This window comes from Chelonia mydas, chromosome 13 (genome assembly GCF_015237465.2).
Source record: "Chelonia mydas isolate rCheMyd1 chromosome 13, rCheMyd1.pri.v2, whole genome shotgun sequence".
Lineage (NCBI taxonomy): Eukaryota > Metazoa > Chordata > Testudines > Cheloniidae > Chelonia > Chelonia mydas.
Window position 1 is genome coordinate 1688896 of NC_051253.2, and position 27187 is coordinate 1716082.

The 27187-nt window shown below is 50.3% G+C and overlaps 1 protein-coding gene across 1 annotated transcript; it reads right to left on the reverse strand.

Annotated features, from left to right (window-relative positions):
• Positions 1-1896: 1896 nt before the first annotated feature.
• Positions 1897-27187, reverse strand: KIAA1755 (KIAA1755 ortholog). Its single transcript, XM_027833168.3, has 14 exons — positions 26854-27187; positions 20735-20932; positions 18602-20000; positions 18285-18479; positions 16925-17048; positions 14667-14760; positions 13990-14076; positions 12066-12182; positions 11265-11363; positions 10007-10155; positions 8472-8610; positions 7971-8090; positions 7013-7204; positions 1897-6473 (listed from the first exon to the last, which is right to left on the reverse strand). Exons 1-14 carry the CDS (start codon positions 26854-26856, stop codon positions 5418-5420), a joined length of 3972 nt encoding a protein of 1323 aa, XP_027688969.2. The 5' UTR covers positions 26857-27187; the 3' UTR covers positions 1897-5417.

A 27187-nucleotide genomic window follows, 5' to 3' on the forward strand; every position in this document is an offset into this window, starting at 1 on the left:
CTGATGCTCTAGCTCTTCATGCATTTGCAGATAGTTCCTTACTCATCTCTGAGCCAAACTATTGTTCTTTCTAGCTTTCTGGGTGCTAATATTTAGAGATGAGCCCAAGTCATAAAGCTCTGATCCATTATTTTAATCTGAAAAATTCAGTGATGGGTGAGAGTTGGGGGCAGGGAGTGGTTTGCCTGCAAAATTTGGATCCAGATTCCAAACTTCCCTCCCATCGTTTAGGGATGGTTAGAGATAGGCACTTTGATCCATTCCAGATCATGATAAATAATGCATTTGTACAGCCGCCTTTCAAAGGATTCCCAGGGTAGTGTACACAGTTAAAATCAGTGAAAGATAAAGGGCTCCTTTTTCAATTTCCGTTTAGAAATTAAAAGAGACTCAGTTTGCCCAGGTAAGTAAGGGGAGAGGACAGAATATCCAAGGCTCTGTCCCCCAAATTCTGCCAGATCCTGTATCAAGGGCACTTCAGTAAACAACACATCCTGACCTCCATATAACAACAGTGAACATAAGAAAATAGCAAATCATAAAAGTCTTCTGGGGCGTTGCTGTCCTTTTAAACAAGTAAAGCACTTTTAAAATCAGTATGAAATTTTATTTATGGCCACTAGAGAGATTTCATCTTCTGAATTATCTGATTGGATAAACTAGATCCGGATTAGGCCGGCACCTTCCCTATCAGCTGTTGTCTTTTAGCAGCCTGGCTGAGAAACCCAAAGAATTCATTAGAATAATCAATCCTAAAAATGACAAAAATATTGATTAGCATCTCCGTCTCTTCACTGTTGAGCAGTGCTCCGAGTCTAACAGGATTGCAAAGGTAACAAAAGCAGCCCTGGCTATGGATAGAAGATGCTCATCCAATGACATGCTGTGAAAATGTAACATTCAGTGGTTTTATATCCAAAGATGGCATCCTTCTAACACTGCTATACCATCACAATATTTTCAGCAATAATCATATTTTTCCTCTTTGAGGCACCCGTGGTTGGTGTGTAAATTGTCCCAGGTCACTGGTTGGGGGCTTGAGCCGGTTTTGTGTTGTATTGTTGAAAAGGAACCCCTAGATACTGAACCCGGCCCTTGTTGCTACCAACTCTGATTGGCAGAAGGGTTACACAAGAAAATCATTGTGTGCATTCCTAGAAAGAATAACTCCCGCTTATTCCTTCCTTGGCCTTAGCACGGGTCAGGAACTTCTGTGCAGCACAAGCCTTCAGCTGGTATTGGGGATTTAGCACATGGAGGTGGAAGTCAGTGGCTGCATCTTGAATCTAATGGCTTCGGAAATGCTCTTATGTGGCCTCCTTCATTTTCCTTTGTGTCAGAAAGCTGTGCAGAGGACATGGCAGATGACTACGATGGTCTGGGAGATTGCCCCACCTAGTCTTTGCTAAGAGCCCGGGTACTGCTGCTAAGGTGTCCAGCTCCTTCAGAAAGACCCATAGGAAGAAAGTTTCCTCGCTTCATGCACACCCACAACCACATTCCCCTTCCCAGGACACTCACGCATCTAAGGAAGCAGCATTCTGGACAGATGCTGCTCCAGTGCTCGTCTGACTCCCATAGGAAACGGGGGCTAAGAAACCAGGGCAGTTTCTCTAAGTTTCCAAACATATATGCTCCAGCTCAACCAGACATGATGGGCTTGATGCAGGAATCCCTGAATGAAATTCTGTGGCCTGCAGTGGTTTGTGATGTTATTTTGGATCTCATTATGACTGATAAAGAGGATTTAATCACTAGACTGCAAGTTGGTGGTTGCCTAGGGACTAGTGATCATGACCTGATTACATTCAATCCGGGGAAAAAAGAGGGCAGTCCCAACCAGTAATAAAAAGGTTTGGTGCTTCAAAGCAGTCAATGTCCCAAACCTGAGGTAAACTATGAATGAAATTGATTAGGAGGAAAATTTTACACAGAAAAATGCAAATGAAAATAGGGAGTTGTTTAAGCAGAGTTTATTAGGAGTCCCAAAAGCCAGGATTCTACCTCAAGGAAGAAAATATTTGGCTAAAAACCCTCCTGGTCCAATGGGGTAGTGAACGCAGCAATTAGAAATAAAAAAGCCACATATAACGGGCGGGGGGCGGGGGGGCGGAATGGATAGCTCATGATATAAATTAGAAGTTGTGAAGTATAGAAAATTGATAAAGGAAGCTAAAGATATTACAGAAAAATCCACATCTGGGAGGGCTAAGGACAATACTAAGGAGTTTATTAAAATGTATTAGGAACAAACGAAATCCTTGCAATGATATAGGCCAATTACTAGAAGGAAATGGTAAAACAATTAATAGTGTAGAAAAGGTAGAAATAAATGTTCAATAAATATTTCTGTTCTGTATTTGGAAAGAAGCAGGGTGATATTTTTGTATCACATGATGAATGGAGTACTTTCCAGTCTATTAGTAATCAAGGAGTAAGTTACACAACATGTACTAGGGATAAACATTTTTATATCAGCAGCCTGGATAACTTGCACACAAGAGTCTGAAAAGAGGTGGCTGAGAATATCTCTGTCTCACTGATGTTCATTTTTAATAAAACATGGGATATCGGGGAAATTCCAGAAGACTGGAAGAGTGCTAATTTTGTGACAACATTCAAAAAGGGCAAGCAGAATGACTGGCCAGCTAGCTTGACTTCAATCCTGGGCAAAATAATAGAAAATCTGATATAGGATTCAATTAATAATTAAAGGAATATAATTAATGCCAGGCAGCAAGTGTTACAGAAAATAAGTCTTGTCCAACAAACCTGATTTCATTCTTTGATGAGGTTACAAGTTTGGTGCTAAAGATAACTGCATGGATGTAATATACTTGGACTTTTGTAAGGAATTTGATTTAGTACTGCATGACATTCGGATTAAAAATTAGTGCTATACAATATCAATAAAGCACCCATTAAATGGACTATGAATTGGCAAACTGACAGATCTCAAGTAGTTGTCAATGGGGAATCACCATCAAATGGGGGTGTTTCTAGTGGGGTTCCGCAGGGATCAGCGCTGGTCCCAATGCTATTTGACATTTTCATCAGTTACCTGGAAGTAAATATAAAATCACTGCTGATAAAATTTGCGGATGACACAAAGATTTGCTGAGTGGTAAAAAATGATGAGGACAGGGCTGTCAGACAGAGCAGTCCGGGTTACTTGGTATTCTGGGTCCATTTTAATAGAATGTGTTTTAATACAGTCAAATGCACAGTTATACGTCTCGGGACAGGAGTGAAGAGCATCCCTACAGCCTGGGGGACTGTCCTGGAAAGCAGGGACTCTGAAAAGGATCCAGTGGTCACAGTGCACCAGCAGCTCGCCAGGAGCTCCCAGAGTGATGCTGTGGCAGACGGGGCTCATGTGGTCCTTGGGGGTCTAAACGGGGGAGTGGTGAGGTGGAGCCGGGAGGTGATTTACCTCTGTAAATGGCACTGGTGAGAGCGATGCTGGATCCCGTGTCCCGGTCTGAGGTCCACATTTTGGACAAGGTGCAGAAAAGAGGCACGAGGGCTGGACAAAATGGCTGGCAGTGAGCCAGTGACCGAGCTCAATCTGCTTTGCTTATTGGAACGAAGGCTGAGAGGTGACTTTGTCCAGTGTAAATCCTGCGTCCGACAGGGCTTTGAGAGGAGAAAAGCAGACTCAGAGCCTGGGGCTGGATGCTTCTGTCTGGAAGATGCTTTGGCCAAACATAAGTGAGTTGTTTCAATACAGGGGCAACGGAGTGAAAGTTGAGGACCTGGTGATCTAGGTCAGACCAGATGATCTCACAATCCCTTCTGGCCTTGAACTCCCTATGTTTATGCAGGAGATCAGACTAGTAACCAGAATGGTCCCTCCTCGCCTTACAATCCAGGAAGGACAGTGACCCGACCCCACAGGCCTGGAAGCAGGTCCTCTCGTTCTGTTGCCGGCTGGCTGTGGGGGACAGGATGGAACCAAACACAACGCACCCTTCTGAACTGACGAGGGGATGGGGAAAAGGAGGAGGAGGAGGCCGTGCAGTCTGAGAGATGAGCCTGGATTTGAATGTTTTGTTAAAAAGAAAAACACTCGAGACTTCACCACAACCCTTCCCAGGCAGACACCCAGGGACGGATTTTTAAACCACTCAGACGCAAGATTACTGGGGAACAGCGTGTGCAAACTGCGAACAACGGCCGCTTGCATGCACAGTCTCTGTAACAGGGCATGCAAGTTATGGACATCCCTGTCTCAGTTTTGTACACACACCGGTGGGTCCCGCGTGCTTGAAAGTCTGTCCAGGAGCCAACTGAAATGTCCACCCTTGGATTAAGGAGAATAAATGGCTGTCTGCTGGGGATGGATTATGGGAACAGCCTCAGAGGAGCAGAATCTGACATTTCTTTTTTGGCCCACTTAGAGTGTACTGAGCACAGCTGCTGAGAGAAGATGAATCAGGACTGGATTTTGGTGCTCACCTTGAATTTATTCCTCTGGCTCCTCCTGCAGGAGTAGTAGCACCCGAGAAGGATTTCTGTTCGCAGTTGGAACAGACTCTGGGCGCTGTCTGACTGTCGGCTGGAATGTAGTTTCCTCTGCACTGCTCTACACTGAGAGCTCGGCATTTGGGGTTTACTGTTGTTAATAAAATTAGCCTTGTTTTAACAGGGACAAAATATTGCAAAACAAGCTGCAGTAGCCCCATAGATGAGGAGGGAAAGGAGACAGTAATACATGTAGGCAGGAGGGAAATTCCACTGGAAGGCAGGGGAGTTGGGAGGAGGAAGGAGGGATCTGGTGATAGCTCTGTTGTGGTAACAATTTACACTCCGAGGCCTGGCAGCTCTGGACAGGGGAAGATTCAGCAGTGAGGAACATCCTATAGTGAGGTGCATGATCAGTGCAGGTTTCAGAGTAACAGCCGTGTTAGTCTGTATTCGCAAAAAGAAAAGGAGGACTTGTGGCACCTTAGAGACTAACCAATTTATTTGAGCATAAGCTTTCGTGAGCTACAGCTCACTTCATCGGATGCTTATGCTCAAATAAATTGGTTAGTCTCCAAGGTTCCACAAGTACTCCTTTTCTTTTTACCAGGAGAACGTTACTGTTAACTCAACCAGTACCCTTCACTTACCCAGCTGGATGCCTTTCATAGGAGGACCACAAAGCACTTCAAGATTATTAACTGAGCCTCACAACTCTCCGTGAGGTAGGTAAGTATTGTTATCCCCATTTTGCAGATGGGTAGAACTTAGGCACAGAGGAGTGAAGTAACCTGCCTCAGGCCAAGAAATGAGTCAATGGCAGGGTAAGGAGTAGAGCCCAGTAGGTCTGATGCCCAGTCGTGTGCTCTGACCACTAGACAGCACATCCACTCCGTGGCCAAAGTTGCCAGGATTGGAAAGACAAAGCCAACCTAGTTTCGAAAGAGCTGGTTTTACTCGGCATTTGCTTTTGCATGGCTATTTGTGTGGTGGTTTTCCAGATATATGATTCCCAGGGGCTTTCCCAGAGGCCCGGACAGTCTAGGACTCACGAGTTCCATGGGCAAAAGGAGATTGGTTGTTGAAGGGTCTTGCGCCGAGTTCTGTGCCTCTGTATCTTCAGACGAAAAGCTGCCATGCCTGGATACCTGGAAATATTGGGCTGCTTCCGGCACCTTACCCCAGTGCTGCTGAGCACCTGTGCTGGGGGCTGAGCAAGGCGCATCACCCAGGGACTCGCTCGCGCTGTCCTGAGGAAACTGGCCACTGTCTGGGCAGCAGGCTTGTGATGGAAGAGTCAGAGGTGGCTTCTGAGGGGGTGCCACTTGGAGGCTTCCTAAGGCCTCTGTGCTGGGATTCGGAGCCGGGGCTTCTCTCTGTTCAAGATCAGCTCCACATGCAGCACTCAGGGGAGACTCTTCAGCTGCTATTGAGCCTTGATAAGTACCTCTGCCCTCCTGCACATCCTTGCAGTCCAAGGATTCCTGCTGAGAACACCTGGGGTCCCTGGGATCTATGTCTAGGTCAGAGTCTGTGGGCAGATGTGGTTTTAATTCTATCTCACTCCTTGCTTTGCATCCTGATTCTTGAACGTGTGTATTGCTTTCTGCTGATGCTTGGGCAGGGTTGGAAGCTGCTTTGCAAACATGAGGAACTTTACCTTGGACTCTGGGGCCTGATTTAGTAGCATCTGAGCTGAAAGAATCTTCCTCCCCACTACAGTCTGGCTCAACACTTTGGGCCTCCTTGAATTTTTCCAGTATCTCCTCGAGGATCTGCCTGGTTTCTTGACACTTCTGCCATGCCTTGTTCCATACCTCTAGTCCTCTGCAGCTGTGCATGGTGTAGGCTTGTACCTTCATCTCCTGGAACCTCTCTGCTGAAAACTCCACAGATAGCTTCTGTAATGATTTCTCTAGGCATTGTAGGGCCTCCCGACTTGCTGGCTGTCCCTCTCCAAGCTTCACACAAGTCACGTGAATTTTGCAGTCAAGGTTAAGCAATGTTATCTAGAAAACAGAGCAATAGTTTTTTGGGTTTTTTTGTTGCTCATCGAGTACCTGCTGTCTCTCCTCCCCCAGGATCCCGCTTGCTGCTGGTGCAAGAGCCTTCTCTTATACCTTCAGCCACCTGCAACGTCCTTCCCGTGCTCTCCGTCTAGTGAACTTTTCTCTCTCTCTCCAAACCTCATTTCCCACTTGCTTATTTATTCCTCTGTAACGCCTCTCATCCCCTGTTCTGCTGCAGCCCCTCCACACCGACTTCCTTCTGGAGTCCTACAGAACCTCCATCATAATCACCAGCCTTGAGTTTCTTCACTAGTTTGTCTCTACCAGTGTCAGGAGAGCACATCCTCTAGGGAGAGCCGAGGCTGGGGGGCGCTCCATTTCCTTGCTATGCAATCAGCACTGGGGGCCTCAAACTATTTCACTGCTCATGCATTTCACACTCTGCCCTACAGATTCCCATCCCCTGGCTGAGAGCAATGTTGTCTAGTTCCAGTTTGCTGCAGTGTAACAATATGGAGCAGTTAGCTTAGCACAGTCACCTTGTCACAGAACCTGCAGAGATTGAGCAGAGTTTCCAGCTCAGCCTGCTGCCTCTCCAAGTTCGTGTAGAAACTCCTCAGTTTGGCCTGCACGGTACCTCTGGCTGCCTCGAAGGCTTGTGCCTCTGGGAACATGGAGCCTTGGAACTCAGCAGCTTCCTTACAGAGCACAAGTCCTTTGTTGTAGTGAGCCTAAGGGAGGATACAAGGAAAACGATATATTCCTAAACAGGCTCGGCTGTCTTTATCCTGGGGGCCTTGTTTGCTGAGGGCCAGGAGCTCTGCGGCTGGAAGATTTCAGCAACAAAGTCAGAGGAATGTTCTCCATTTGGGCACAAACATGTCTGGGTGTGCAAGGAAGCAGAAGAGAATCATTCTGTCTTGGGAGGAAATAAGAGTGGAGGGTCTCATTCTACACTCCCCATGCTTTGACATCATTTAATTCAGTGCATTGCATGGGGCTTCTTGTTTGGGTTGATTAAACAGAAGCCTCAGTCTCCACAGAACCCTCTCCTGGACTTCCCCACAGCACTGGACCCCCCCTTGGAACAGAATGACTGCCCTCCAGAGCTGGAGGCTGGGAGAGGGGTGAGGAGGCAGGAGTGTTAGGGGTCGGAGCCCATACATGATCCAGAAGTATAAGGATTGTCTCACATTTGGGACTAGGGCTGTGCAACACTGGGAACCTCCTTGCAAAAATTTGACCTGACAATTAAATGTTGATCATACTAGCCCTTTAGATGGGCCCATTATTGCTCAAACAGTCAAAAATGGCATTTTCTGCAGATCTGTAACAATGTTGGGCCATTTGTAACAAAATTGCAATGAAATGCGAGAAGCTCTAATTCTGGTTCATTCTGAGTATCTGGCAAAGAGCCCTAGCAAGGACCATGTTCCAGACACAGACAATATAGCTATAGCTAGGACACAGGTTACAGAAAAGCATCCTCAAACGTACTGTAGCCTGAATAAAGAATTCCTTAAACTGCTGGTAGGATCTCTCTGGGCTGTCCGGGCTCCATTCCTCAGTGCTCAGCTCATGGAGCCGAGAAACTCCTTCATCAATCCAGCAAGTGAGCTATGAGAAGAAATATATAGGATTTCCATGAGATCTCAGTTATTTAACAGCTGCCACTTCCCTGGGAATTTCCCCTCCTTCCCTTGGGTCATCCAGATTTCACAGAATTCGTGAACATATTTTTCCCAGTAACCTAGTGATTAAAATCAGGGCTTCAAGAAAATCTTGTTGTTCTCCATGTTCCCTTGGTATCAGTGACCCACGCTATAAGCAGAGAAGTTTATTTGCTTCACTCAACTCAGAGCTGAAGCAAAGAAATCTTTTGCTCTGTCACTTAGTGACTGGGTCCTGGATTCAATGAATGAGATTCAGCAAATGTTGCCATGGTATCCAAGGTGCAAGCGGTCCTTTCCGGCAGTATGTCTTGGGGAAAGCACTCACCTTGCTGAATTCTGCCTCAAACTCCTGGATCTTTTGGAGAAACTCCAGGCGCTCCAGGCAGCTGTTGGATTTCATCACCAAAGTGTGAACTTCTTCTTCCACTTGGTTGTAGAGGCCCATGGCTGAGTCCATGCTGTTCCTTAAGAACAAAAAGGGTGATAAGTATATCTGGCCCCTCTCTGTTCACCTACAACATATCAGCCGCTGGTGTGCAGAAGACCATCCACCCCTCCTAGAATTAGAGCTGAACACACAATTCAGATTGTTCCCTTCTGATTCCTGGTAAAGAAACCAACAGAGGGAGTCCTCTGAGCATCACAATCCCTTTAATGGGCACAGGGGAACCCTAGCCTTTGTCCGTGTGCTCCCTGGAGCTGGGTTCTAGTTACGACCCTGATGCACTCTGTTGGGAGCTGAGAAAGACCGTGTGCAAAGATTGCTCTGCTTATTAGCACAGTGGCACTGAAGGATGGCATGTGCGGAGTGGAAGAGCCGCAGTCCTGTTCCTCCGCGCTGTAGCCCAGCTTGGGAGCCAGAGCGGAGGTCGCAGAGGGGCTGTAACTTGTAGGTGATGCTTTGCCACAAGCTGAGCCAGGCTGCAAATGTTTCCAATCCCATTAACACACGAGGGGACTCACTGGGTTTGTACCTGTCCAGAAAACCTCATTGTATTGCTCTGTGTGGGAGCAGTTTGTGCCCACAGATTGGCCGGCCCTGGGGCAAGGTACATGTTACTCTCCAGGTGTTTGGAGCCTGAATAGCTGCAGGTGTAATGTCAGGTGATTGCACATGTCCAGCCATCTCCCAGTTACACTGAGCAGGTTGGAGTTGGATGCTGGATACCAGAGGGAGGGATGGCGCTTGCCAACTCCGCTCTCTATCACCTTGGAAATATCCTCCACCCCACCTGACTCTGTCACAGCCTGTGTGCGAAAGCGAGGCAGAGGAGCTCAGGCAAAGGAGTGGGGGAAGAGTGGCGTGAACTGAGGGAGAAGGAAACCAGCAGGTTTTGTGGCGGGCGGCTGGCTGGAATCAATGTGATATTATTGGGAAGCAGTGCCATCTAGCAGCCACACTAGAAAATAAAATGAAGTAACATTGGATGACATCTGTTTATAGTTGCACCGAATTGAGCTCTGCAGGGGACACAAGCTCCTCTTCTTCCTAGTGACACATGCACACGTTCTCCAGCAAAGCCCAGGGGGAAAAACCTCACCCTGCTCAAGCGAACGGTCCATGGCCGCCTTCCAGGCCTGGGCTGAAAGGGGCGGTGGAACCACTCCTGGGAGCTTGGGCCTGAAGGCTTGGTGGGAGCTGGCAGAGCTAGGCCTGGGGAAGCGGGTGGTGGGGGGAACACCTTGAAGGGCTGGCGAGAGGCCTGTGCTGGAGGGTAATAGGCTGCATTGTCCCCAGAGGAGCAGGGGATCTGCAAGTGCAGCCAATGCCAAAGGCACAAGCATCCTGAAGCCAGTAGGGTGAGAGCTCGGTGCTCAGTGTCCCTCTTCTGGGGCAGGGATGGCTCCAGGCCTCCATACCTGACGTCCGGTGAGAAGCTAAGCCGGGATGCCTCCTTCCTCAGCCTGGCCAGCGTGGCCCCACCCTCTCTCTGCAAGCTGACCAGCTGCACGTTGCTGAGCACTGCCTTCATCAGCTCCCTGTACCTCTCCGTGCACTCGGCTGCCTCCTGCCCAAGGATCAGAGACACACACGCTTGTCACTGGGATTGCCCTGCCCTTTGCCCCATCACCCTCTGAATCAACAGCACCAAGTCGGCGGTCAGGGGCGAAGGCAAGAGAGGGGACACAGCCTGAGGTCAGAAAAGGCCAAGGGCAATTGATTTTACCCTGGGACAAAATGGAGTTAAATGCCACGTGCCATGGGAAACGCACATTGTCCTGCAAATAGAGCCCTGGAGGAGCTATCTAGTCACCGACGGCCTAGGTCAATTGTGGAAGCGCCTTCACTGGAGGGTTTCGAAAGGAGGCTGGAGCTGTCTGTCTTGGAGGGTTTAGACACAAGTCCTGCGTCATAGCAGGGGGTTATCCTTGAGGTTCCTTCTAACCCTACGGTTCTGTGGTCCCTTGGCCAGGGGATCCCAACGTGCGTTCTGGGCATGAGACAGTAACAAACTCAACGCAGAGATCACCTCATCCACCACTGACTGCAGCCACCTTTGGGGTGCAACATGGCAGCTGTCTGTGTCCACTGGGACCTGCACAGGGGCTTCAGGCAGGCACTTCGGAATGATATGGACTGGAATTTGACAGGGCACTAGAGTTCACGCTCCTCCTCTTGCAGACCTTCCCAGAGAATCTGCAGTGACCACAAGTAATCAGGGTGTTGGTGTTAAGTCTTAGCCAATAAAGAGCATCTTCAGCAGAACAGTGCATCGCACCTTGCCAGGTCTCCATGACTGCTGCATGCCGTTCCTTGCAGGCCTCCTGTCCAAGCAGCGATACAGCCTGGCCTGGCGCAGCTGGTGGGCTGGGCCAGCAGAACAGCACAAGGCTGGCTTAAAAATTGTTTTGCAATATAATAATTGCTTCTGTGCTCTTCAATACTGATTATGTAGCAAGCAAAGGCTGGGGGAGAGATTCACTGCTGCTTTTGATCAAATGCACCTAGAGAGTTCCTCTGGCTCTCCCGGTGGGCAGGAATTGCCCAGGGCTGGATTGCCATTGGGCAGCAGGAGATGATGGGCAGCACAGTGCACATACTGATGTTTGGGGGGATAACTGCGCCCAGACCTGGTTGCAGGCTGTCCTGTTTGGAACTCGGCACCATGGCTCTTACCTGCATATCCTCTGGGAAGTCGCCCTTCTCCAGTTCCTGGATGGAGCTCTGCAGTAGCTTGGAGGCTTGCTTGAGATCAGCCACAAAGGGATGTAGCTTCTACGGGGAAGGAAACACAAGTGGGTTGGCCTGTCCTGGGCCAGGAGGGCTGGCGGATGGATGGCAAAACAGGCTTAGGGTAGAGAGGGGGAAAAGGTTTAGATTGGATGGATGTATAAACAGCCGGACAGTAGTTTAATGGCTGATAGGGAAACAATCAGGTGGAAATATGGATGAATAGCAATGCAGCCAATAAGCAGGGTGGGAAGGTTAATTGCAGAGAGACATTGTAGATAATAAATTTCTAAGCAGAACTGAGGTAGCTATTGATATTTAGCTAAAGTTCTGGGCCTTCTTGTTAATTTCTTGAACTTATGTGTAACACACGTGAAAACCACTGCTTGCTTCAGGGCATCCCATGGGAATTCTCTCTCTCTCTCTCTCTCACACACACACACACACACACACACACACACACACACACACAGATACAATTTTTGTGATACACTTATTGTGTACTTATTGCGCTGCAACCAGTTGGCGTAACCTGCAACCAAATTCACTCTCCCCGCGGTCGGGTGTTATTGCAGTACCGGTAGCCTGTGCATTCTCGTACATTGTCTTCCTGCATTACCAAGGTACCAGGGATTTGCCAGTGATCTTCACTTTCAGTTTTATGCCCCAAGAGAAGCAAGTCCCTTGCTGAGGGACAAGGGCTGCAGCAAACACAAGGAGAAAGCTAAAGGCCATGATAATAGACACCTGGAAGAATTGAACCCACTCGCCGTGGCTGTAAGGGAAAGTACCATCCAAGTCTGGTGTCAGCTGGGTGCTGTCGACATATCGGCCCAGAGCTCTGAGGGAAGTCAGCACCTCCACCTGCAGGAGGGAGGGACACCGCTTGTAAATACTATGGTGAGCTCTTACAGGGGCATGTAAGCAGTGATGAGCTGCCAGAAGCTCAAGAACCGGTTCCTTCACTCGCTCCAGATCTTGGGCGGCACTTCGGCGGCACGTCCTTCAGTCCCTCCGGGTCTTCGGCAGCACTGAAGGACCTGCCGCCGAAATGCCGCCGAAGACCCGGAGTGAGTGAAGGACGCGCTGCCGAAGTGCCGCCGAAGACCCAGAGTGAGTGAAGGACGCGCTGCCGAAGTGCCGCCGAAGGCTCGGAGTGCCGCCGGGTCAGTAAAAATTCACATGGGAGCCTCCCCAGCCGAGAGCTCAGGCGGGATGGACAGGACGGTCCCGTGGGCCACATCCTGTCCATCCCGCCTGAGCTTCCCCAGCCCTTTAACGACCGGTTCTAAACCGGCTTCAAAATTTAACAACCGGTTTGTGTGAAGCGGCTCCAGCCCACCACTGCCTGTGAGAGTGGTGGGTAAGAGTCTGGTTTGGCAAGGCTTCCCCGAGGGGATCCTGAAGCCTTTGGGCATGAAAATCCCTCTCTCCTTCTCCAAATGATCCCTGCTGCCTGAATCTGCAAAATGGGGCTGGAAGAGTCAGAAGGAGAGGCTGCTGGCTGAGATTCCCAGCTGTCCGCTCCTGCCTGGCTAGGCTGTAAATCCTGAATCCCACATGCAATGGGCTGGCTCAGTGCGCGCAGCTGTGTCTCCCTCTAGCGAGCAGAACTGCCTGCTAGTTACGGGCAGCAAATGAGTCAGTTCCTCTGTTGGCTCAAGAGCTAGAGGGGCTTGTTTCACCCTGGTTTCATCCCCATGCAAGACCCTGGGGTCTGTGTGCAGCTGTGGTTTCTCACACTCGGTCTTTATTCAGGCAAACGCTCGCTGAGTACAGACCTCAGGGTGTTGCCCACTGGGGACTCGACCCAAAGCCCACTGAAGTGGCTTCAACAGGCTTTGCATGGGGCCTGGTGAGAAAAGCTGCTGGCCCTGGCATTTTAGCAGTTCTGGTTCCTTCCCGAGACCCTGACCCCAGCGCTGGCTCAGAAAAGTCACTATCTCTAACTGGAGCTCCCTGGGGCTCTGTGGTTTTCGAATGCACAGCAGAACGCTGGCATTTTAGTAAATCTGCCAGGACAGCCAAGCTGGGTAATCGAACTCATTAATATTTCACATTATATTAATTAAACAGAGCAGCATTAAAAGAATAATAAACCCTTTCAAGTTCTGAGTTATTATGCTAATGCCCGTGTCCAGCGTGTGGAAGTAATTGGGAAAGTACTCGGCTTCCCCTGGGTGGCTGCAGTCCATTACTGCCGTCAGACAATGCGAGGGCGGCAAGAATTACCTGCCTGGGAGACAGACAATAGGATAAAGGCCCCACAGACAGAGAGAAGGGCACCTCTCCCTGCTCCTCGTCCGAGAATGGGTCCAGGTATTCCATAACGAGAGGAAGGACTGTGCACCTGGGCAGGCTCTACTGACGATGGCATGGGAATAGTGGAACCTGAGCTCTAGCAACACGACCAGGGCAGACACACAGACAGAGAGAATCCATCTAGCCACTGCTCTTGCCGGCACAGATGGAGCCCTGGTGAGCTAGGCCAAGGTGGAGATGAGGTGGGGGAGCACGTCGGTCCAGCTCCATCCCCCTGACTGCAGAGACGAGGGAGGAAAGGAAGGGACCATCCGTCAATACAGACTCTGTTCTCCTTGCAGGAGAAGGTGCAAATGGTATAGAGACGAGGCTAGGGAGCAGCTGCTGAAAACGCTGCTCCAGCCCTCACCTGCATTCCAGGTAACTTCTCCAGGTGTGCAGCCACCTCCTTCTCTGCCAACAGCAACACAGCATGGACGGAGGCAGGTGAAGATCTCTGCAGGGGAGGGCAGAGTGAATGTCACTCCTGGCAATACGCAGGACATCCTCTGCTTACTCTGCACGTGACGAGAATTGTCGTGGCAACTCTGAGACCAGACAACCAGGAAAGTGCTGGCGTGTAGCAGCACAGCGTCGACCTCGCAGACGGCTGGGGGCCAGATGCATTGACGGTCCCCGGGAGATCCGTAACTGGGACTGTGGAGGAGAAGCCTGGGCAGGTGTCCCAGGGAGAGCAGGGGCTACGCAGTGTTTCCTAGATAAACATATTCCACTCCAACAGAGGGTAACTGAGACCTGCCTGAATAAATGATCTTGGGGATGCTTAGGGCAAAGAGTGTGGATGAGATCAAAATCTTGGCCTCAGGGCACTGTAGACAAAGGGACTGTCAAAGGATCAGCTCTAGGCCAGCAGGGACCTGCTCACAGGTCCCCACCCCATGCAATACACTCCAGAGGAAATTCGGGACAACACTGCCGAACTTTACTGATTAGCTTGGCAGAAGATCTCGCCCACCCAAGCCGACTGTGCTTACCTGGGCCCCCTTATCCCGCTAAGCTCACCACTGAACAGAGACCAGCGTGTACCTGGACTGATCTGAATGCCGTGTGCAAGGTCAGGGAGGGAGGCTGTCTCCTGGCATCCACCACAATGGTCAGCCCTCTGTCCCTTGTTTCCCTCCTAGAGAACGAAATAAACCACAGTGAGCTCTGATTGGAGGAAGAAAACGGCATTAATTAAGAGTGGCAGACCCTCAGCAGCTGATTTGGGGTTTCCCCATCCCCGCTGGAGAGGAAATGCCCCCCTTTCCTGGAGGCACCGTCCCGGGGTCTGGGTGCCTGCACTGCGGCGGGGAGCGAATCTTCCAGCTCGGGCAGACAGACTCGTGCTAGCCGAGCTCGCGCTAGAGCGCCCACAATAGCAATGCGGGCAGTGGAGGCATCAGCTTGGGCGCCCAGCCCGACTCACCCCTCGCCATCAGAGCCTGAGCTGCAGCCCACACCGGAACCTCTGTATTTCTGGTTTTAGCGCGCTCACTCGAGCCCGCCCGCTTGAGTCTGTCTGCCAGGCTGGGAGCTCGCTGGTCACTTCCGGCCTCAGTGTAGACGTGCACCCGCTGATGTCTGGTGAGGGAAACTCTAAGGGCCTCCTTTCCCCTGAGAGCTGCTGTCCCACTCCCTTCTCCCCCACACTTCAAGTTGGCACCTCTGTCCTCGCCCTCCCAGCCATGCAGTAAGTCAGCGCCCGCGTGAGAGCCCAGACTGAGGCCAATAGGGAACGTGAATTCTTCAAAGCTGTAGCTTCAAACCAACCAACAGGAGGTGCTGTGGCCCATCTCCCCACCCTTCTCCATTCCAGACCAAAGCTGAGGGAGATACCTGCTGGATTTAATGGTACTGAACCCTTGAATACATGGCTGGGATTACCCCAGGCCTTCTCCTGCATGGAGACAGTGAACAGTTCATCACTTCACACCTACCCCTCTAGGGGTTATTTTACCATCAGTAGCGTAGGTGGCTTTGGGAGTGGCGGGGGTGTGCATGTTTCTCTCGCAAACAGGGAAGGGCTGGAGCAATCCGAAGACCCCAGAAGCAGAGCCTGATTTACCAGTTAAGTCAAGGTTTCAGTGGACGGTAGAACTCTAATTTTCTCTTCTGTGAGGAGTAGGTGGCCTTGCCTATGGCTGGCCCTGGTTTCTAGCCTTGAGTACTTCACTCTCATGCACAATGGCTAATGACATTGACAAAGAGGCACGTGATGTGTACATTATCCTCTGAATTAGTTACATATTTCAGCGACTCTTCCTGGGATTGTGTCTCAGGCTGAAACCCTGGAACATGAACATAAACTGTTCCCTTTCCTCCGGAAGATCTTCTGGGCATTGGCCCTGGCCAGCCTTCTCCCCCATGGCAAGAGCCCCACCTCTGCTCTCTCTCTGTCTGCCTGCTCCCCTCAGAAATGCCTGCACACCCCCAACATCACACACGCTATTTATCTTCACATCCCCCAAAGCCATGGGATTTTGAAGGATGGGTGGAAAGAACGTCTGAACTACCAATGCAATGTCCAACGTGCTCCAGTAGGGGGCAGTGGTACACATTCCAGCACGGGGCGGGTGGAATCCATGCAGCTACACACAGAGGGTTAAAAGCCCCCAAACCACCACAGTGAGCAGTTCCAGAAATAATGCCTTTCACAATAATTGACTGGGCCCCCAGAGAGTTGCCAGCAGCCTAGAGCCACCTGACTCCCTTTTGCCAGGCAGCAGGATGGGGACACAAAGCAGGCAAAGGACAGAGTGTGGATGTCCAGCTCCCAGGCAGAACCCGCCCCCTAAACTCTATATTCCCCAAATTCCATTAACCCGTGTTTACCCTCAACTATGCTGCTGCCTGAAAGGAATTGGAATGGGGCATGCAAGCCTCCATACATGGCAGGAAGGGGTTAATGGGCTGCTGGAGGCCTAGTCAGCCAAACTGAGATACCTGGAACAGAAGTCTGGCTTCCAGGGTAAAAGGCAGAGCCCTGCTCAGCTGCGGGGAGCAGGCAGAGAGAGAGCAGAGGCTGGAGAAGGCTGGTCAGGGCCCCGGGCCTAGCAGATCTTCCCGAGGAAAAGGCAGAATTTAAATGCACGTTGTTCCCTCCTTGTTTTGGAATTGGCGTGCCCTGCAAGGGGTAGAACTGTAAGGGACCTGCTGCAACCCAGAAGGTGTTGGAGGCTGGGCAGAGCAGTGGAAGACTGGCTGGGACACTGAGGCTGAGTGGCTGCTGCGCCGGGCGGTGCTCTGCTAGGGTTATGCTATAACATGGCTGTTGTGGGAAGGGTGTTGTGTTCTCCCCTTACCTGGGGATGGAGCAGAGGTAAAGGAGGAGCTGGGCTACCTCTCTGGTGGAGCACCAGGTGGCTTCCCATGCTCTGCTGCTCGTGGTCACCTGGATCAGGGCCCTGCCAAGCTTATCTGTGCTCCCTGCAGCCAGGAAAAATCAAACGTTGCGTGACCAGTTCACAGTACTGCCCAAGCCCCTGTGTTCAGGAGACCCCCAAAGACATCAGATTGTTCAAAAACAAAGGTTGGGCTCTTTTATTTGCCTTCTCTTTTTGAGCCTTTAAGAGTCACATTTTCAAGCTGTTTTCTCTCTGCAACCATGAAGGCTAGAGACATGCTTTTTCTTAAAAACAAAACAAAACAAAACAAAGCAGCATTTCAACCTATTCCATGATTCCAGGAATTGAGGCTTCAAGGAAAACACCAAGTATCGGGGGACTTGGCAATGTTACGTTTGCTGTGGAGTGGGAGACCACAGAGAATCCAAATGTCATCTACTGCGTGCTCCCTTGAACTGCTCCGTCCCACGGCCGCATGGTTTCCCTGAAAGCCCTTAGGGACTGCTGCTTGCATGGTACAGCATCTCCAGTATGTCTCCTGGGGGACTTCATGGAACAGCTGCGGCAAACACTATTGGCCTAAACTCCTGCATGACCTAAGAGAGGTTTTTTGCAGGAGTGGGTGGGTGAAATTCTGCGGCCTGCGTTGTGCAGGAGGTCAGACTAGATGATCATAATGGTCCCTTCTGACCTAAATATCTATGAATCTATGAATCAATGACCTCACTTTCACCTTGATGACTGCTAACGCCTCAGGTTCCCACCTGGTCTAGTAGCTGGGGTGGAGGCTCTTGTCAGAGGGTCTGGAGGAATGAGTGCAGTGTTGAGAGCTCTAATTCTGGCTCTGGGGGGCTTTCATCTGTGTCTCAGAGTTCTCATCTGTGAAATGGGGGGAGAATGTTTCCCTGCCTACCTGGGGGGCTGTGCCGTGCCTTCAGGAGATAAGAACTGGTTGGGAAAAGTCTGGGTTTTCCCTACAGCATTTTTTGTTTCTGTCAGAAATGTTCAAGTTTTCATTGTAAATCTCCCACCCTCCCCCTCCCCGCCTCCAAATATTCAGTTAAAAATTAGTTCTCAGCCACTTCAAAAAAATTTCAGCTGACCCGGCAAATAATTTTAGTTCTATTGAAATGACCAGCTGAAATTTGTGCCATTTTGGTGCTTTCCATTTTGCAACAAAACCCCTAAAAAATGTAGGCCGTGGGACATTCCCTGCAGAAATTTTCACTTTGACCACAAAAAGCTTTCATTGAAAAAAACATTTTGAATGAAGAAAAGTGAGCAGGTCTAATCATGATCCTATCACTGCGTTCAGTACCTGGCAAACAAGCTACGCCCGAGTGCAAGAGCTCAGCGCAGAGATCCTGCCATTGGGGTGGCCGTTGAGGGCTGGACTCTGCAGACAGTGGCTGCTGGGCAGGAGAGCTCACGGTGGCGGCACAAAGACCATTCTTACAGTTGGTGTCGTGGAGAGAGTTGATGTCGAAGAGAGACGCATCCATCTGATCGGTACCTGGCCAGGAAAACAGATCAAAGATGTGGCAGACTTTTTAGTGGAAAGGAGGCAAAGCTTGCACAACTTACTACCACGATTGCTTTATAGCCAGTATTGTACAACCCTCTATTGGCTATTACCTTTCCCAGCCGGCTTAGCTCTGTTCATCCTGGGAGAGTAAATAGCCGACATCCTTTTCCGAGGCCCTTCATGTTGGCTGGTACCAGACAAACTGTCCCCTGGGGATGCTGGTTGTCGTTGGCCTTTGAAGAAGGAGAATTTATGGCTGGCAGGGGGAGACTGTGACCGAGGGAGGTTTCTCATTGCACCAGCAGGAGACTTGAGAAGCTTTAAGTATCCCTGCTTTGTCACCTCCTCGGCTTTCGTTTCCTGAGTCGCTACCTTCTGAAGACAGCCAGAGAGGAGTCTGGGAGCGGCTCCCTGGCCTGGCCTCTGTCTGGGGTGAGCTGGACTCTCTGGAGCTGTGCTTGCCGAAGGGAACTCCGGTTTGCGCACATCAGACTCCTCCAATATGGCTGCCATCAGGCCAGAGCCAAAGCTCACAGGGTTCTGAAGGGCGGCCACGTAGGACTCACGGTATCGACACCTCGGCCCGTGGAATTTTGGGTCTCTGTTCAGTTTTCTCCTCAGACACGGTGTGCAGGGACCCTCCTCTGAGCTCTGCCCTTTCCCACAGGTCCATTTTTCTGCTTCTGACTCTCTGTTCACCCTTGGAAGCCGTGATTTACGCTCTGATGGCACCTTTATTGCTCTAGAAGGTCTAGGTTGCTCAGCAGATGGTTCTGACCTGGCCAGAAGATCCAGCTTCATTTCTTCAGAAAACTCCAGCAGGTCGACGTAGTCACCGTCCAGGTCCTGGCTGAGGATATCGCACAGGCTTGGCACAACGAACACACTGGGCTTCTTCCACAATCCTGCTTGATCCACCTTGATGAGTCCTGGATATTTGCCCTGGCTGGCCCTCCAGGGAACATCTTTGCCGTCTTGGACGTTACCCAGGCTGTCACCATGTGGCACCTGAGCATCAGTCATGCAAAAAGACATTGTGCAGCTCTGTGATGCTGGCTCTACCATCCCTTCAGAGCTGCCCAGGTCCAGTGCATGTGCTGGAAGGGACTCTCCGACCTGGGTGGGACTTGGTGCTGCTTTGGGTTTGCTGACGAATTCTGGCGTGGCTATCTTACTCCAAGGCACAGGGACAATTCCCTTTTCTGTGGCTACCAGGCAGGTGTGCAGAGGTGCTCTCTCCAGGTCTCGGTTGATTTCCTCCAGCCACTCCTTGGTGAATAGCAGCGTGTAGGAGGATTCAGGAACTGTTCTTGCTTCCACAGTGCGCAAGTCCTGAGAGAGGCACTTTACAGTGATGCAGGCAGATTGCTCTCCGTAGGGCTCTGCTTGGAGGTAGAAGTCTCCTGGGCGTAGTAAGAGGGGGTTGAGTGGTGCAAGGTGAATGACCACTTTCTCGTGAAGACACAAGGGCCAGCCTTCATGGAGAAAGATGCAGTTAAAGTAAGGCGCCTAAGAGAAGAAAAAACACTATGTTAATGAAATGGTATCTGACCAGCTGAATGTGGCCTAGTGGATGGAGCGCCGGACAGGGAATCAGGAGACGGCTCTCCCACAGGCCTGCCGGGTGATCTTGGGCAAGCCACTCCCCTCCCCTGGCCTCAGTTTCCCTATCTGTAAATTGGGGATAATGAGCCTGTTCTCCTTTGTAAAGTGCTTTGATACTGATGAAGAGCTGTGTAAGAGCTCAGGATTATTATGATTATATGGCCTTTGTTCCACTGTCTGCGAGAACCTTGCAACCCGTACTGGACGATTTGTCCCAGTCCTGGTGTGCGGCCGGGCCGGGCCGGGCCGTTATTCCCATTTGGGGTGGGGATAATGATGTACAGACTGACTCTGCAGTGCCACAAGATGCCTCACAATGATTAATAAACCCAGCAACCTGGGGGGCTTGGGGAAGTGTCATCATCCCATTTTATAGATGAGAAAATGAGACCCCAATAAGGTGATTTGCTGCAGGCCCCAAAGAGAGAATCCAGGCGTCCTGTCCTGTTCCTTGCTTCGCTGCCAGACTGCCCTGCCCCTAGGTGGGATCGCACAGCTTTTAGTGTCTACAAGGAAAGCTTGCTTCAGTGGGGGCAGCCTGCCTGCACCCATGCACCCACGGCAGGCCTGGGGCTGAGAGCCGGGCTCTGGGGAGGCTTGTGGGAGGGGGAGGCTGGAGTTGTTATCCATGGACTCACACAGGCCGCCTGCCGCACGTGCTCAAAGAGGCGCTTGGCAGGAATCAGGAAATCAAGGAGGCAGCATAACCCGTCGCCCTGGTAGTTGCTGTCGAGCAGGCGGAAGAGCTGGCTGAGGACAGTTGGGGCTGTGACTTCAAATGGCGGGTAGAGGGCTAGCAGGGCGTTCTGCACCGCGGCATCCAGAGACCGGGGATCCTGCCAGGGAAATGCATCATCCATTAGACAGATCAACACTAGCAATGGGCCAGTTTCCACCCCCGTTGGGGACCTGTCCCACCTCCCCCGGTTTAATATACCCCATCCATCACTCGCTTTCCCAGCCTCCTCACAGAGCCTCCAGACCGGCCCTCCAGCTTGGTGGGAGTCTGGAAGTGTCTGTAAAGGAAGAACACTGATTTAAATACACCAGCGTGGCTGGCAGAGCCATGTGCAACAGACGCATTTCCTTGGGAGTAACCGTGCTTTTCTGGGACGCGGTGTACATTAGTTACGAGACTGCTGAAGTGAGGAACGGTCTAAAGGTCTGAGCCAACTGGGGAGATGCCACTCGCGTCACAAGGACTGTCTTTTGAACAGACCTGTTAAGGGGCTTTTGATTTAAAGGGTTACCAGTATGCCTAGGTTTATACTAGTTTGATTTGTGGTGAGCCTGAGTTTCCAAGTGCAGGCTCCAAATTCTAAACTCCTCAGATTCAGGAGTATTCACACCTGGTGATTTGGCTCAGCCCATTATAGGGAGATTAGATCCGGTCCCAGCTTCCCCCTAGTTCAGAGCTGTTCACAGCTAAGCTCTTTCCCAGACACTGGCAGGTGTCTTAGAAATACAATTGCGGGGAGGGCTGACAATGCATGAGGCCAGGCACCTTGATTGCTCTGGTTCAGCCTCATCCCTACATTTCACTGATTCCCAACCAATCATTGGAGAATCTGTTAGGAAATATCCTACATATTCTACAGCCCCATTCCTTGCAAAACAAAACCCGCCAGACTAAAACAAGAGCCACCATTTGTGTAAGGCCCACTCAATGATATTTCCAATTCGCTGACCTGACTCTGCAGAAGCAGTTAATTAAACAAACCCTGTTTCCCAGGCTGTGCTAATATGACTGTCATAACTGGTGCACAAAGGGAAGCAATCAGGATGAGTTCATGTTAAATTTCAGCTGTAACGGGGTGGGGGGAAATAAAAATTGTTGTCAAATAGAAAAACCACATAACTAGTAGGGACAGACATTGGCTTTTCAAGCCTTTAGGATGGGCTTTCAAGCCATTCATGGAGAGTAAATACTAATGCAGCTATAATAGCCTGAGATAGCACTCCCAGCGCTACTATTTGTGAAGGAAGTGGACAGGTGGACAAATAAAGACTTGCCTGGATTTGCATGTACAGAGGCCCATAGACACACACAAATGGAGGTTTCTGAGCATGCAAACCAATGTTTCTGCAAAATCTGAGCTGGTGGGAGAATTAACCCCAATGTACTTTTTAACTAGGATGTGTTGAGTTTTTATAGATCTGTAAAATCTCCTGATCTGTCTCTGTTCAATCCCTAGATAACAGAGAGAGCGCGTTTATCTCCTGCTGTCAAGCTTGACCTGCTACAGATCTGAGCTTCTTGACCTGGTAGGAAGGTCAGTCTCCAAATTTAACTCTACTTGATATGGAGGAATTCCAAAGCTCTGAGCACAGTCTCAAGCCGAGAGGAGCTTTAGTTAGCAACCTCCCATTGATCCAGCCAAGAGCTGTATCAGCAATGGCTTTCTGGTACTTGAACAAGCCCAGCCACTTGCCCCGCGGGGTCTGTAGCTGTCACACGGGGACTGAGGGGGCGAGACTGTCACACACATGTCGACATGGGAACACTGGGGGAAGTTAAGTGGAATCATCCCAAGGTGTGAATTTAGAGTGCACTAGTGAAAGCACATTAAACCCCTGTGTGGACATGCTACTTTAGAAGTAAAGTTGCCTTTGTCCAGCTTAGCTTAATTAGCTTTAGTGGGTTTTAGCTAATGCACTTTAACGGCACACCTTTTAGCTAATTCTGAGGAGCTTTCCTGAGTGTCCCCAGGTAGACACACCCTGCCATTAAATTCTCACTTCTCAGTGAGGCAGATTTCAGCCTGGTTGCAGAGCTCTCTGTTTACCATTTTAAAGTGAAAGCGGTGTCAGACTTGCCAGCCTCAGGCCTGGTCTACGTGTAAAAATTAGTTCAACATAGTTGTGGTGCTCAGGGGTGTGAAAAATTCACACCCTCTAAGCACCGTGGTGAAGCCAACCTCGCCCTGGTGTACACGTGGCTTGGTCAATGGACAAATTATTCTGTCAGCCTGGTTACCGCAACGTGGGGAGGTGGATTCCCTACAGCAGTGGAAAAACCCCTTCCGACAATGCAGGAAGCTAATGTCTCAATGCTTTTTTTGCCTCTGTCTTCACGAACAAGGTCAGCTCCCAGACTACTGCACTGGGCAGCACAGCATGGGGAGGAGGTGACCGGCCCTCTGTGGAGAAAGAAGTGGTTCGGGACTATTTAGAAAAGCTGGACGTGCACAAGTCCATGGGGCCGGATGCGCAGCATCCGAGAGTGCTAAAGGAGTTGGCGGATGTGATTGCAGAGCCATTGGCCATTATCTTTGAAAACTCATGGCGATCCGGAGAAGTCCCGGACGACTGGAAAAAGGCTAATGTAGTGCCCATCTTTAAAAAAGGGAAGAAGGAGGATCCTGGGAACTACAGGCCAGTCAGCCTCACCTCAGTCCCTGGAAAAATCATGGAGCATGTCCTCAAGGAATCAATTCTGAAGCACTTAGGGGAGAGGAAAGTGATCAGGAACAGTCAGCAGGGATTCACCAAGGACAAGTCATGCCTGACTAATCTAATTGCCTTCTATGACGAGAGAACTGGCTCTGTGGATGAGGGGAAAGCAGTGGACGTGTTGTTCCTTGACTTTAGCAAAGCTTTTGACACGGTCTCCCACAGTATTCTTGCCAGCAAGTTAAAGAAGTATGGGCTGGATGAATGGACTATAAGGTGGAGAGAAAGCTGGCTAGATTGTCGGGCTCAACTGGTAGTGATCAATGGCTCCATGTCTAGTTGGCAGGCGGTATCAAGTGGAGTGCCCCAAGGGTCGGTCCTGGGGCCGGTTTTGTTCAATATCTTCATAAATGATCTGGAGGATGGTGTGGATTGCACCCTCAGCAAATTTGCAGATGACACTAAACTGGGAGGAGAGGTAAATACGCTGGAGGGTAGGGATAGGATACAGAGGGACCTAGACAAATTGGAGGATTGGGCCAAAAGAAATCTGATGAGGTTCAACAAGGACAAGTGCAGAGTCCTGCACTTAGGACGGAAGAATCCCAGGCACCGCTACAGACTAGGGACCGAATGGCTTGGCAGCAGTTCTGCAGAAAAGGACCGAGGGGTTACAGTGGACGAGAAGCTGGATATGAGTCAACAGTGTGTCCTTGTTGCCAAGAAGGCCAATGGCATTTTGGGATGTATATGTAGGGGCATTGCCAGCAGATCGAGGGACGTGATCGTTCCCCTCTATTCGACATTGGTGAGGCCTTATCTGGAGTACTGTGTCCAGTTTTGGGCCCCACGCTACAAGAAGGACATGGAAAAATTGGAAAGAGTCCAGCGGAGGGCAACAAAAATGATTAGGGGACTGGAACACATGACTTATGAGGAGAGGCTGAGGGAACTGGGGATGTTTAGTCTACGGAAGAGAAGAATGAGGGGGGATTTGATAGCTGCTTTCAACTACCTGAAAGGGGGCTCCAAAGAGGATGGCTCTAGACTGTTCTCAGTGGTAGCAGATGACAGAACAAGGAGTAATGGTCTCAAGTTGCAGTGGGGGAGATTTAGGTTGGATATTAAGAAAAACTTTTTCACTAGGAGGGTGGTGAAACACTGGAATGCGTTACCTAGAGAGGTGGTGGAATCTCCTTCCTTTGAGGTTTTCAAGGTCAGGCTTGACAAAGCCCTGGCTGGGATGATTTAATTGGGGATCGGTCCTGCTTTGAGCAGGGGGTTGGACTAGATAACCTCCTGAGGTCCCTTTCAACCCTGATATTCTATGATTCTATGATTCTATGAAGCGTCTCCTACGCTATGGCCGCACAGCATGGTGCAGGGCTGCAAAGCAAGCTTGTGTCAATCTGCTTCTGCCCTGACCTGCAGGGACCTCCTCTAGAGAGGATGCGGGAGGCAGGGAGCTATGTCCATGTGAGCCCATACAGTGCTGGCCTCCTGACCTCCGCTGAGATCTGGCGTCCCCTGCAAACAGACACTTGCACAATACTGGGTTTTCTCCCCCAGTCAGATTGGCGCAAGGGGCCTGGTTGGGTGGCTTTGGGGCATGAGGATCCTACTCTTTTGTAGACTGTCTTGCAAGTCAGCTTCATCTCTCCGTTCTGTCCTGCTGTCTGGGTACCATGGCACTTCAAACCCCCTGTCTGCTGGTTCTCATGCCCTTCCTTGGTCTGTTGACTGGGACAGTGAATGGAGCAGCCGGTGCTGTTACTCCCAAATCTCAAAGGAGAGCTCGGTAATTTAGCCACCTTCCACCAGCTGGTGAGGTACTGAATTCACTGGGTGTCCAGTTGCTGTAATAAAACAGAGATGAAGAAGTCCAAATCCCCCCTCACCCCCCCGATGAACCAGTTCAAATTAATGCTGTAATTTGTAAAGCAGCAGGGCCCTCTTAAACCAGGGTTAAAGAAAATTGTCAACTGAATTTGGGGCCCCCATGTAGAGACAGAGAGAGAGAGAGAGAAGAGGAGAGTGGGATTTTACAAATCCTAATGACCCGACTTTATTCTTGGTGTAATTCCACCAAGGTCAATTCCACCAGGGATAATTTGGCCCAAGATGACAAAACGACTTAATGAAATGTTACCAAAAAACCTCCCATCAGTAAATGAGACTGATTTGACTGTGAATAGAGAGCAGCAGCCGCATGCAAATGCGAGGCAAAAAGGGACACTAACTAGGGAGTGATTAGGAACCAAAGGGAACTGACCAGTCGACTTTCTTCGACCAATTTAAGTGAAGTGCAAAAAGAAAACAAAAGTCACTAAGAGCATAAAGAGACTGAGATTTTATAAGTTATTTCCATTTCAATAACCTAAAGTGTAGTTAAAATGGAGACAAGGATGTTTCCCCAAAATCCCCATCTGTTTTTATAAAGCTGTCTGTCTGGATCTCGGGGAAGGGTTAGATCTTCACAATACATACAGTTTTGGCACAGTAAGGTTGTTCATTTAACTCTCAAGTCACCAAGCATACCACTCCCTCTCCCTTACGCAGAGCTTTGAGAGCACGAACCAGCAGCCAATAACAATTCCACTCCCGCTGCTGCAGCTCTTACATCAGGGGAGTTTAGCTTGAGCAAGGACTGCAGGATCCAAACTTTAAAGATGAGTCAAAGCATCAGGGAAGGTAAGAGACAAGGTCCGTACAGCACATCCCAGCCGCTCAAAGCGGCACGGTGTCCACTAACAGTAATGCAGCTCTTGAGAGCCCTAGCATAGGGACCGACGGCGTAAGGAATATCATCCCTGCATAGCAAAGGGAGAAGCAGCGAACTTATTAACACACAGTTTCTGGCTCTAATTCCCTGCAGCCATAACAAGGGAGTGCGGGGAGGTTTTAACCACAATGTTTTGCAGTCCCACACACTTCCATCCAAACAGCTGCTAGTGATCTTTGTACGCTTCTTTCTACTTGGTGCCAAACGTCTGCTCAGTCTGCTGGAGACACAGTCTCTGCGTGAGAAGGGAATTCTCCCAGGCACAAATGGTCTTAGAAGCGAGCTCTGTCGTCAGTCTGTCTCCCCATTCCCACTCGGCAAGGAGCAGCGTTACACCTGAGCGTTCGCGTTTCGGGGCTGACAGCCGCGCCCAGTGTGGCGCAAAGCATACAGAAAGACAGGGCCTTGGAAAGGATGCCACCCACCATGCACTGAGAGCGTTAAAGCAGCAGCCTACTGCTAGGACTTTGCTGCAGGGCCAGGTGTGCGGTCTGTGTTGGCAGCAGGGGACAGAGGAGAGAAGCAGACAGGGAAAGCTAGTGGGAAAAGTCATTAAAAAGGTACAAAAGCAGAAGGCATTACCATGGTTTGCTAGGAAGTGGCAGGGAGGCTGGCGGGAGCAAGGAGGTAACTGTCACTTCTCCCTGGATGCTAGAAGTTTTCCTAGTGCATCTAGTTGCCCTGCCACTCTCTCCAGTCCATGCAAGCGGCTCTTTTTTCTTCTGGCGGATCCTCAATGAAATCCAGGTGCCCTAGAAAAGTTGCAGGGAAGCCAGACGAGGGGCAGGGAGGGCTCTGCCTGAGTCAGGCCAGCCTGTGCCTCCGTACCTCCATCCCGTTCCCGACCAGAGTAAGGCAGAGAGGATCCCTCCCACCCAGCCACCCACCTCTCGTCTCTTGTAGAAAAGAGCAAGCC